Genomic DNA, 12,862 nt, shown 5'->3' with positions numbered 1-12,862 from the left:
CTCCATAGCAGATCAGTAGCATAATTGTTATTTTTGTTAATATCCTGCAATTGGTTACTCCAATTGTTTTCTGCAACGTCCTTTAAAAATAGAGTGTTCAAATCAGGCCATAAGTACATTCAGATTTTGATGTCTTCAAAGTGTCTTAATTTAGAGATTTTTTTTTTCCCACCACTCACGGTTTTTCTTGTCATGGACTTGTGGCCAGGATCATGCCTACACTCCACATTTGCTCCTCCCTCTGCTGATGTCCCTACAAACCAGAAGTTAGATGTAAGTCCTTAACAGAGCCAAACACTCCAGCAAGGCAGTTGGGCCTCCAGGTGAGCCGTGTGCATCTGATAAGAAACCCGGCCGCTGGGAACCAGCAATCCAAGGACTAAATCCCATGACCCCGAGTTTGTTAGTCCTCAGCCCTCCTGTGTCTGGCACAGCAGGACCCCAGCATCTACAGCTTCACCTCTTTCACACCCAGCGTCTTCCATCAGCCATAGGTCAAAAACTGGGAGGTTCCTGAAACACGTAATTGACTTTTAAATCGCATGCCTTCCTCAGTATATTAACTGACATGAAGTCTAGTTTCCCATTGGTCAGTTTCTCAATAGCTGGCTCAGATATTAGGCTGGTGGCATCTATCTCAGTGGGCAGTCAGAGACGGAAGTGCTGAGGTTCAGCAGGCTTTACCACTTCCGGGGAAAGGACTTTCGCAGAAGCCCAAACGTCAGGGCACCAGGTTGGTGAGTACTCGGGGTCTGAATGCTCCCACACTTTTCTTCCCTGTGTCCCCTGAGAACATGAAGCACCAGGCCTTACTTTTAGGCATACCATGTAAACCTTTGACCTGCTGACTTGCCTCATCCTGAGAATTAGACCCTGGCCCTACCAGGCACAGAGGTCATTGCTCGGAGACCAGAACTGCATACATCTATAGACATGCACAGGCCCAACTCAATCCTTTGTGTCAGCTAATTTTAATAAGCACACATTACATATACGTGCAGTAAGTACCATTGTATATGTAATTGTATATGTATAGGGCTCTTTTAAAACTTTTGACGGATGATATTTAGGTTAGACATTAAACCGCTCTTCCTCAAAAGCCTCCATCTGGAAAGAGCCCGGTGCAGGCTGTGACAACTGTCTCCCAGTACTAGAGACAGACTTGTGTCTATCTTCCCGCCTCCCCATAGTCAAGAAGAGCCAGACAGTAGCTGCTGTGCCCTGAGCCACACCATCACCCAAGGGCCTGTTCACAAATTCCACACTGGCTCCAAGCCCTGCCCAAACCTGAAATCAAAACACAAATTCAGTTAGTGGAACCCAAGCAAACAAGAAGGCTCTGGACTGAGACTTGGCTGAGCTCACCCAGAAAGGCTGTCTTGGCTGAGCCCCGAAAGAGGGACAGGAACAAGCAAGGTGCTTCTGGATGTCTTGGTACTGCTAGCATCAGGTTGGGATCTCCTGGTGGGACGTCACCTGTAGACTCTGTCAGTGGTTTTCAACCTGTGGGTTATGACCCCTTTGGGGGTGGGGCACGAACAACCGTTTCACAGGGGTCCCACATCAGATACCCTGAACATCAGATATTTACATGACAACCCACAACAGCATCAACATTAGTTATGAAGTATCGACAAAACAAGTTTATGTTTGGTGGAGGGGGTCACCATAACACGAGGAACTGTATTAAAGGGTCGAAGCGTCAGAGACCCATTGCACTCTGTAAAATCACAAGTCTCTCAAACTTGCATTTTGAAGCCCACAGACAACTCCGGAGGACTGATGTGGACGCCTCCTCCATCTTCTGTGCCCCAGGTCCTTCCCTGTGGCTTATTTACTCTGTGTTCATTGTGGTCATCAGTAATAGTACCACAGAGAGAGTCTCAGCGTGGCAGGCAGATGCTTAAGGCTTTGAGGACGTTAAGAGATTGCAAGCCTTTGGGTTAATGTATTTTCATCTTTACCTGGTAGATAAGCTGAGCACAGGTTTGACCAAGGTCAAGATGTGGTCCTTCCTGGCTGGTCTCACCCTGCCTCGTCTTGTCTCCTTCTCTGTACAGTCATGGCTTTTAGATGTCCAGGATCTCGGAGACTCACACTGGGCTCTGGGGACCCTACCTGGGTTCAGACTCAGTGTGCTGGCGTCTTCATTGTGGGGGTTGTAAGCCATTGTGTCCTCTCTCTCTGAATTGTATCATCATTTACAAAATGGTTCTTCTGGGATGTTACGTGTACCTCCCTCTCCTCCTTCCTCTTTTCCTCGTGTCTCCTTTTCCCTACCCATAATTCTTTTAGGCTGAACAGCACGCGCAAACAGAACAAAACCAAATTGGTGGGCAGAGTTTAAAAGTTTCGACTTCAATTATTTCTCAAAGGCAGTAGTTTGGGATTCTCCCCCTCCCCAGTGATGTCATTTCCTGTAAACACACCCCTTCCTGGTATCAAGTGCCCAAGGACTGATCCAGGAATTTGAAGAATATGTTAGCAGCTAGGAACCAGGGCCAGGGCTGGACACCAGGTGCAGCTGTTCTGAGTAGGGGCAGCTGTCACTCCACTGTTCCCCGGGAACAATCTGGGGAAAACTGATGTGGGCTGCATTGGGCAAACTGAAACGTGAGAAATGAGACAATGGCTTTGAGAATTGCTGCCAACCCAGAATGCCTCCCTAGCCTTCCCGCTCAGGAAAGAACCTTTCCTATCCTCTGGCTTCACAAGTGCTGACCTTTCTCTGCTGGTTTATTCCAAATCGAAGAGATAGTGGCATGTGGGTAAGAAGTAGGTGGTGCAAAACAAGGTCTGTGCCTTGTTTCCCAGCTCTCTGGGAGAACTACTTAGGATGGACACACAGCTACAGGACAGATGTGTGTTCCGATACTTCGGCCCCCTCTGAAGCTTGTGCATGTGGGCAGTGAGACTCCGGGCTGCCTGGAAGCTCTAGATGATGAAAGCCAGGCTGCAGCCAGGGTCAGGTGACCCACAGGGGTGTGCAGAACAGAATGCATCCCTGCCCTGAGGCAGGGCTGGGGTGGGTAATTCGGGTCTTGGAACCCAGGTCTGTTGGGACAGGGAAGGACATTAACCTGGGAGGGGGAACAAAGGCAGAGATGGAACCCAGGTTCCTTCACGGCCAGTGGAATGGATCTTTCCTTATACAGTAACCGAAGTCCTGGTCTAGAGGCACAACTCCGGGAGTCCAAACATCTCAGTTTAGTCCTGTCTCAGAGAAAGCAACCCGGAGTAATGCTGCAATGGCGGGAAAGGCTTGTCTTCTTTATTTCGGCCTTTCTGTGGCACTTAACATGAGCCCTAGGGATTGATTAGGAGGAACTGGGGCAGGGACATGAGATCTGCATAACTGGGCAGCCTGGATCAGACAGTGGTCTTACCACTTGGTATCTCAGCGGGTTCTGCAGGGTGTGGACCCCGGGAGCTCTGATTACTTGATCTCACTCTGCAGTGATGTCTCCTGCTGGGGGTCATGGAGTCATCTGTAAGACTCCATGTCCCTGGACTCTAAGGTAGCTACAGGGTTAGACCCTGGCTAGGCAGTTTGAGAGGTGGGTGTTGGGTAGGATACGGTAAACGTGGCCTGTGACATGCCAGTTATGTCTGTGCCTTCATCCTTGAATGGGATGAAACGGCTAAGGAACCACTGTGCAGACAGACACCCCTCAGGGACAAACAGGCCTACCTCCAGAGTTAGGCAGGTCTGTCCCAATGCTTTACGACAAGGCAGACAAACACAGGATGAAGGCACGGGTGTCGGGCTTTTAGCCTGCTTTTAGTTACCTGATGAGATGGTACTTTCCAGCAAAAGCAGTTTCTAAGTGCCGGAAGCAGCAGGATACAGTCGTTTATAGCCTCCTCAAATGACATGTATTGGAAGGACCATGGTGACTCACACCAAGTGTCTAGTCAGAGGGTCTTGGAAGAGCCAGCCCTGAGAATACAAAGATAAAAAAATACAAAGATAGGGTGGCCTCTCACCTGTGTATGACCCACCTGACATTGTCCCATGCCTGACTTCTGTTTCCAGAACGGACTCACTGGCTATGATGGAGCTACAAGCCTAACCCACACGTGGGGCTCCATCTCACCTACAGGCCCAAGGCGATGTGTCAGATGCTTCCCATGTCTACAGTTGTAGTAGAGTCAGGTTTTTTGGCCTGTGTTTAAATAGGACAAGACCCCAGAGAGACTGTCAGCCGTCAAGAGGAGTTGGTGGCTATTGGTGTCATGTGCAATGCCAGATTTACAGACTGGGCAGGGGAGAAATGTCTGGGTCATTTCAGCAGAATCAGTCCATGGGAGTGACCTGAGGTGACAGATGTTTCTCCACAGTACAGTGTGTCTGTTTAGTCTTCTTTCTACCTTTTCTGTTTAGTGACCTTGAGGACAGTGGGTCTCCAACCTCAGTGACTCAACCTCAGGGCACAGGGGCAAGCCTTTGACAATGATCACAGGGAGGTCATCAGGGTCAGTGTCATTCTCCTTACCTGGTAGCCTCTGACACCTCCCAGGTGCCCTTCCTAGAAGGGAACCTGGATGGTCCTGACCACCAGCAATTTTCACAAGTCTCCCTGAGGCATCTGCTCCCCAAAGACAAGACACGACAGAACCATGGGCTTCTAGAAAGCCCACAGTGCCACTGCGTAGAAGCTAGACTATGAGGCCTTCTAGATATTTCTATTGCTCCATATTCAGCCTCCAGTCTGGAAGAGAAGGATGTCTCCAGGGAAACCAAGGTTAGACTCAGCTGTCTTTGTGTGCATGTGGGGTATAGTGGATGTAGGAGCCCTCTACAGAGCGTGTACCCCACTAAGCACTATAAACAATGGCTCCACCTCATAGTGGACTCTCATAGCTCACGCCTGCCTGCCAACACCTCCCATTCTAACAGTTCATTTCAGGGGGCTGTGTCGATAGTCACATTCAACCCCACACCTAGAGTTTCCACCACGCAGTCTTTTCCTGACACTAACCAGCCACAAAAAAACTGGTCACCTCGAATGAAGGCACAACCCAAGAATACCCTCAGACTGATTGCCACCTGTAAACAAGTCTTACTCTTCACACACCTCTCCAAAGAGTATGGTAATAATTTGGTTAAAGCCTCCAGACTGGTTGACACCTCAGAGTAACCCTTGTCACTGAAAGGGACCACCATGGTTGCTGGTCATTCTTGGTGCCTTGGGTGTGCCATCAGTGGGAGAGGAGTTGGTTCTTTGATTGAGTTTAGAAGCCTATCAGTTAGTCATTTTCTAGAGTATATACATCAACTCATGCAGTCATGGGTACAGATGTGGGTGAATCTAGACTCTGTTCTTATTTCTCCCAAGTTACTTAAGAGCTATAAAGAGAAGCATCCTCTCTTTCCTGCAGACTTGTTGCTTGATCTTGCTTATATATAACCTTTCTGTTTTGAAACCCTTTCACCATCTGGGATCTTGGCTGAAATGTTCTGCAACTTTAGTCTTTAGCTTTGTCTTGTAGCATGGCCCAAGGAACTCGGACCCAGGACTCCAAGACAGTGAAGTAAACGTGTGTGTGTCCTTGTGGTTTGTTACAGAGTTGGTGATGCTTCTGGAGTGGTGGTCAGGCACGGAGTGTACCATCTACACCGACCCAAAGGCCTCCCCACACTATGGGAAGGAAAACGCTATCGTGGTTCTCAACCACAAGTTTGAGATCGACTTTCTCTGCGGCTGGAGCCTGGCTGAACGTCTTGGGATCCTGGGGGTAAGTGGGATGTGTCTTCACTCTTCACACTACGCCCTCCTTTCCCGGGAGTCTGCTCTGCACCTTGCCGTTTGTTCTCCGTCTCTCCAGAATGGACAGTTTATTGTTGTTGCTTTTTTTTTTATGGGGCAGAGGTTGAGGTAGGATCTTGCTATGGGGCCCACGCTGCTCTAGGATTTATCTTCCTACCTCAGCTCCCAAGAGAGCTGGTATTAGAGGCATACACTCCCATGCCTGGCTTTGGCAAGGCGGTTTATTTATTTATTTATTTATTTATTTATAATTAATTTTTTATAGTATGAAATGCACTCAAAAGCTGTTTGTATTGGTCATTTTTTGTTTCTTCTTGCTGTGATTAAAAACTTGAGAGCAATTTTAGGAGGTAAAGTTGCTAGGTTAAGGGCGCAGTCCTCGCTGGAGGGGAAGTTTGTCAGCCATAGTGTAAGGCAGCCAGTCAGTCCCATTTCCTCTGTAGCAGAGATGAATTAGCTTGTATTATATATATATATATATATAATACAATAATATATATATATATATATAATACAAATATATATATATATATATATAATACAATAATAATATATATATTTGATTCATTCCAGAGCCCTGGGCTATGGGGGGAACGTAACTACCCCCTGTAAAGGTGGGTCATTCCAATTCAGTTATCCTAATCTAGGTAATGTCCCACAGGTGTTCCTGGAAGTGTGGCTCATAGGTAGATCTGGAGTAGCAGTTCTCAACTTACAGGTTATGACCCCATTGAAAGCCGAATGACCCTTTTAAGGGGGTTGCTTAAGACCATTAAGGCAAACACAGCTATTTCCGTTACCACTCATAACAGCAAAATTGCAGTTCCGAAGTAGCGACCGAAAATAACTTTATGGCTGGGGAATTGTCACAACCTGAGGGACTTTCTTAAAGGGCCGCAGCCTTAGGAAGGTTGAGAGTGACGGCTATGGTGTCAGTCCAGTTGACAATATTAACTCAATAATGCTTCCAGTTCTTGCTTGGAGTCAGGATTAATGTCCTGTGAGCAATGGCAGGCCATACCCCACTGCACCACGTGCCCAGTAAGGTTTACAGAGGCAGGTGTGAGAGGACCCACACCTTTCCTGGGGGGAGGGGGAATGGTGGAGGGGACCTCAATTAGAGTTTCGTAGTCTGCCCATCCAGCTGTAATCGGATTTGGACTGGGACTTGTGTAGTTTGGCTCCAGCTCCTCTCCTTAATTGCTTAGCTCGCAGGCACAATTCACCCCATGTTGAATTGGCTGCAGGCTTAAGAATGCCAAGTCTCTGAGCAGCAAAGCTTCAATGGCAGAATCTGGAATTGTTCCCAAAAACCTGTTCCCCTCCAATTAGTTTGACTTCTCGGAAGCAGCTTCCTTGCTTCTATAACTGGGTCTCTCCGACTGGCTTTTGCCATCTTTAACACATTGAGATGTGTCGTGCCTGAGCCTGTACCACATTAAATGACTCAAAAGCCTTTTGGATATTGTCACAGGAGCAAATGTATTTTGGCCCCAGGATGGAAAAGGTCCCGGAAGTTCTCCTGAGGACTTGGATGTGAAGCTTGGCATTTAAAATGATGGCCGACAGAGAGGCAGGCTAATCGCAGTTCAAGTGATCTTGGTAGTGCATGCGCAGAGGAGTTATGTTTAGAATACAGAGCTGTGACTACGAGGTATGGGAAGGGTCTAGAGAATTAGTGGCTCTGCTTCCTCCAACCAGGTGAAGCTTTCTGGTAACAGGAGCTCTTTTGTTTCTCCATTTTGTTTTCTCAAAGAGTGTGTGTCTGCGTGTGTGTGTGTGTGTGTGTGTGTGTGTGTGTGTGTGTGTGTCTGTGTGCATGACTACATTTGCATTTGTGTTCATTTACATTTTCAGAAGAAAAATGAAAATTCTAGTACAGAGGCGCCCCCTTTGTCCATGGGGGACACATTCAAAGACATCCCAAGGACATCTGACTCTGGCTAATATCAGACCTTATATGTGCTGTGTGATATTTTTGTGTATGTGCATATTCTCACCTAAGAGTCTGGCTAGCACACAGGGATATGGAGAGGTGAATATTAACTAAACAGAGCAACGATAGTCACGACCCACAGTGTAGAGCATATTAAACTTTGTATGTGGCTCTGGAGTGTTCTGTTTAACATCTGCAGACGACATTGCCTCTGGTTGGCTGAGCCCACGGGTGAGGTAGAAAGCTCCCATTTCCCTGACGTCTTGGGTTTGGAGGCAGTTGGTAATCTGGAGATAGATGGCTTTGAGGGTCTTTCTGTTCTGAATATGTTGGCTTTTCCTGTCCCTGTGGTAGGGCGCTCTGAGGCCCCAGGAGCTTCCTGCTCCACACAGGGGAACCATATGACCCCACAGCTCCCAGCCTTATACACTGTGGTGGTTTGAATAAGAATGGTCCCCCTAGGCTAATGGATTTGAACCACTGGGTCACCAAGCAGTGGCCTTAGGAGGTGTGGTCTTGCTGGGTGGGTGTGGCCTTCTTGAAGGAAGTTTGTCTTGGGGGGGGGTCAAATGCTCCAGCCATGCCAAGTGTCATCACTCTTTCTGCTGCTGATCAGGATGTAGAACTGTCAGCTACTGATCAGCACCAACTACTTACACAATGTGCTTGTGCCGTGACAATAATGGCCTAAAGCTCTGACTGTAAGCCAGCCCCATTTAAATGTTTTCCTTTGTAAGAGTTGCCCTGGTCATGGTGTCTCTACAGCAACAGAACAGCGACTAAGACACTCACTTTCCCACACTTCCCAGCAAACTCCAGAGCCTCCATTGCTGTTGCGTTTGCAAGAGAGCAACTGGCAAATCTGATTCCAAAGCTTCGCCTCTTTCCTTGTGATAGGTTATTTCTCTGCTGGCCAAGTGAGCCAGTTCAAGCCAGATTAGATTATTTTAAATGCCGGTTTATTGGGAAGATGCTCTTGGGAGAGCTCACTGGCCCCAAGGATCTAGGCCAGGGAAATCATCATAGAGAAAGAGAGGGGGGGGGGGAGAAAAAGAGGAGGAGTACATGTGCTGGGAGAGAGGAGGGAAGAGGAGGAGGGGGAGGAGGACGGGGAGGAGGAGAAAGGGACCAAAATGTCTGGGGGAGGGCAGCCCAGTCACTTGGCTGCAATGTTCAGGGCTGGGGGCAAGGTATGCCAGGTAGGGACTGAGGGATGCTGAAAGAACCAGGAGGCCAGGTCTTCATGGAGCAGAGACACTGTCTCAGTCTAGAGTTTTTTCCCCAAGGCTTTGAGCTCAAGGCATTCTGCCTGTGAGCACTGGGCAAGACACAGACGAACCAAAGCAGAACATGGCCCCTCCTGCCAGCCAAGGATGTCAGATCAACATTGTGACTTATTAATGAATGTTAGAGTTTTTATTATCTTTCAGTTTGAATGACCTATGTTGGATGTAATGGGTGTGGAGTTGGGGAGACTTTAACCCAGGGCAGTGTCACACCCTGCAGTATGTGTGTGTGTGTGTGTGTGTGTGTGTGTGTGTGTGTGGTGTCATCTGCTCTAGTGTGCCCCAAAGGAACTGAAGAGAGAGGAGGTGGATCAGTTGCCCATTTTCTCCCAAACATCAGAGAAGCAGCCAGCACCGTTGCTGCATAGACTTCAAGGTTTTGGGAGAGAAGGGAGGAGGGAGAGGAGGGGAAGAGGGAGAAGGGAGGAGGGAGAACAGGAAAGGAGGAACAACAGGAGGGAAGGAGGAAGAAGAGGGGAGGGGAGGAGGAAGGAGGGAGGAAAAGAGGAAGAGGTGGAACAGCAGCAGGGATGAGTCATCACTGTTGGATGGGGACAGAAGTCAAAAGCTGTGCATGAGACTGTTAGACACAGGCTGACTCTTTCCTATTGGGGCCACCTGCAGCCTAGAAATGAGTGTGTCACCATGGGGCACAGTGTACCAAAAACTTCAGGTCCCATTTGCTTGTCTCTTTGCCTCAGTGAAGCATGAGTGCACCAAGGTCAAACTACAGTGTCTGGCCAGTGCTGGGCCTAGCACTCCGTCAGCGATGTGCCAGCCTGTGGCTGCTGTCAGCACGCTCCTCTGTCACCCAGGCTGCAGCGCGCTGCTAACGGAGGCTGTCTGGGAGATGCTGCCTCAGATCCTTAATGGGGCTATGTGTCTTAGTCATCTTCAGCAGCATGTGGTCTCCAGAGCGAGCAGGGCAAAGCACAGGCGTGCAGACTGTTGACTCTTGTCTCTTTTTGGGGAGGCGGGCACCAACCAGATGGGTTTCTATCGGAGAGCTCCAGGGCTGTGGTCATATGACTGCCAGTGATGTTCTCATCTGAAACGTTGGCATGTCTTGGCTAGCCTCCTCGAGCTTAGTGACAGGCTTATTGTCTAGGCCTCGGTCCCTGACACATGAGCCTGTTGGAAGGGTTTCCCTGGACACAGAAGCTCCTTCTTGTCCAGGGTGTATGCAATGCCAAAGAGTGGGAGCTAGCACCCCGAGCAGAAGTCACAGCATTGTGCAATGAGGTCTTCTCTATCAGATTCCATTTGTGAGAGGTGAACTCGAAGCACAGCCCACACCCAGGGAAACCTCTAGGTCACAGGACCATCTTAGAGACCACCCACCGTATCATGGCATTTTGTTTGAGACCTTCTCTTCCTCCTCTTGGTAAACATCCCTCAGGTGATGCAAATAAAAGCCTGGCCAGAGAATGGGTTAGAATTTGTTGCATTTCTCTGTGCAAAGAACAGGCCAAAGAAAAGAACTGTTATTTCCCAAGTTTTTAAAATTTCTCTTTCAGATAATATATTCTGATCATGTTTTTTCTTCTCTCCCAAACTCCCTCCTACCTTCCTACCCACTCAACTTTTCTCTTTCTTTCTTTCAAAAAAAAAATATCAAAACAAATGATTATTATCCTGGGGTATGAGATTGGTGTATTGTTTGATGGTGGGCTTAGTCATGAAGCAGGTGGCCCTCAACTTCCCAGTTCTCAAAGGTCTGATACTGGCCACCAGCTAGGGGAGAGGTCCTGGTGGTGAAATGAGCCAATTCAAGTCAGATTAGAGTATATATAAAGTCAGGATTATTGAACAGAGTTCACAGTTCCCAAGGAACTAGGCCAGTGAAGTCACTATGAGGAAAGGAGACAGAGGGGAAGAAGAAGAGAAAGAAGCACCTTCACACAAAGAGGGAGAGAAGGAGAGACCAAAATGTCTGCATTATATAGAGAAGAAGAACTTCTGGGGGAGGAGAAGCCCTGCCCCTGGGCTGGAAAGTTCAGGGTAGAGGGCACCGTATGCCAGGTAGGGGACTGAGGGATGCTGGGAGGACCCGGTGGAGGCCAGGTCTGCTTTGGTGTGTAAACGATGTACTTCAGTTGTTTGTCTGGGGTCTGAATCCCTACCAGGCCTAACACCCCTTGCTTATCATTGAAGAACTCCAAGCACACACCTCCTATTGAGAATGGGCCCTACTAATTCATTTCTTACAACTACTCAGTCAAGATTAATTGGCACCCTGTCTGCAGCTTTTGGCAGGCCCTGTTGTAACAGCTGGAGTGGACAGATGTGTCACTTTAGGCCCTGATGGTTCATTTACTGACCCAGGCGGGGTGGGAAGTAGTACAGGGGAAGGACCTGGTGTTACACAGATAAAGAACCTACCAGGTGACGAAGAAAATCCTGGGTAAAGTCCCAGGGAGCTCACACAGAGGAGGAGTCAGCCCTAAAGTGACAAGCTAGACATGGCAGGGCTTCTTTTATGGTACCAACTCGCCTGGCAAGTCAGTTAAGTTAGCCTGTATTGGCCATGAGTGAGCCAGGCAGCCTTGTTGCAGCACTGGCCCCTCTCCCTCCCTCTGCAAACCACGCTAGCCAGTGGCATCTGCTCGCCACTAACTACCCTCACACACTCCCATCTCTTCCTCTCCAGGGCCCTGCACACCTGCCCCTGGAATCTTTCAGTTGGCCACACCACCAGACACCTGTCAGAGCAAGGTGTCTCATTATCTTCTGCTTGTAAGGCATAGTGTGTGTGTGTGTGTGTGTGTGTGTTGTTTGCCTGTTTACATCCCCCTCCCCATTCTTTCTGCTTATCTTCCCAGATACTCTGGCATCAGGCCTTTCTAGAAGTATCCAGGCCAGCCTTTCAGAATAGTAAGGGGCGGGGTGAGGGTGAGGGAGGGCACTGCGGGTGATGAGGGCAGGAACTCCTTTTATCTGTTTTGTTCTGGCCGCACCACAGCTCCTCAGAGAAGAGTGGGGGAAAACACCCTTGCTGGTCTCAGCATACTTCTTAGCCACAAAACACTCCTCCTCTGCCTCCCCACTACACTTTGTCAAATCTAGAAAAGTCTGGGGCTCGCCACAGGGAGGGAAGAGGCCGAGCGGGGGTGGGGGACCCTGTATACCAGGCTGGGTTTTGATAAATGATGCGTGGTTATTTCCAGCCTGAGAGAAAGAAATTCTTAGAGAGTGCTTTTGTTTCGAGTTTGGTCTATGCATTTCCCCCCCCCGTGGCTGTGACTAATCGTGAACAGGCTTCATTTTGTTTAGAGACTCTCAGGACCTCCTGGGAGGAAACCTCCATACCATTTTCCTGCATTTGAGGCCCTGGAAAGAAAGATGTACCACGTCATAGCGTCGGGCTCCCAACCCTTTGGTACCCAGTGCCACACCTGAGTCATCGTTTTGAGCTCTGTTCTTATCTCCATCATCCCAAAGATGCCCTGTGTGTGTCGCTGTCACAGGAGGGACTAATCAAATTTCCAGTGTGCCATTACCGTTTGCCCCCTAGACTCTGCTTACCTCGGGGTCACAGACAGTCCCCCACCTTTGTGTCCCAGTACTGGGGCCATGCCTGGCCTAAAGGGGGTCCTTGCATGGATCAGTGAGTTTGAGGTCAGTGTTTCTAGGAGAGAAACTCTCATTCACGGCCAGGGACTGAGGCTGAGCTGTCAGTTGCCTTGCTCGCCCTCTGGTGCGATCAGGATAGCTGAACCTCAGGGCAGGCAGGCTCCTATCAGACTTTGGTCTTGGCTACTTGTATGCAAGGAACATTCTAGAATGCTGAAGGAAGAGTGACCCTTTGACCTGCTCACTTTTAACAAACATCTCATTGCCTTCAAAGTTTCACTGAAATGACTTAATTT

At 48.8% G+C, this 12,862-nt stretch overlaps 1 protein-coding gene across 1 annotated transcript in view; it reads left to right on the top strand.

Annotated features, from left to right (window-relative positions):
* AGPAT4 (1-acylglycerol-3-phosphate O-acyltransferase 4) overlaps positions 1 to 12,862 on the top strand; it is a 95,089-nt gene that overhangs the window by 70,527 nt on the left and 11,700 nt on the right. The window contains exon 3 of the mRNA XM_080941679.1: positions 5,570 to 5,739. Coding sequence (XP_080797805.1) covers positions 5,570 to 5,739 — 170 coding nt within the window. The remainder of the gene's footprint in view (positions 1 to 5,569; positions 5,740 to 12,862) is intronic.

The sequence above is a fragment of the Micromys minutus genome (assembly GCF_963924665.1).
Source record: "Micromys minutus genome assembly, chromosome: 30".
NCBI lineage: Eukaryota > Metazoa > Chordata > Mammalia > Rodentia > Muridae > Micromys > Micromys minutus.
Note: the sequence above shows the minus strand (reverse complement) of the source record. Positions and strands in the feature narration are given on the sequence as shown.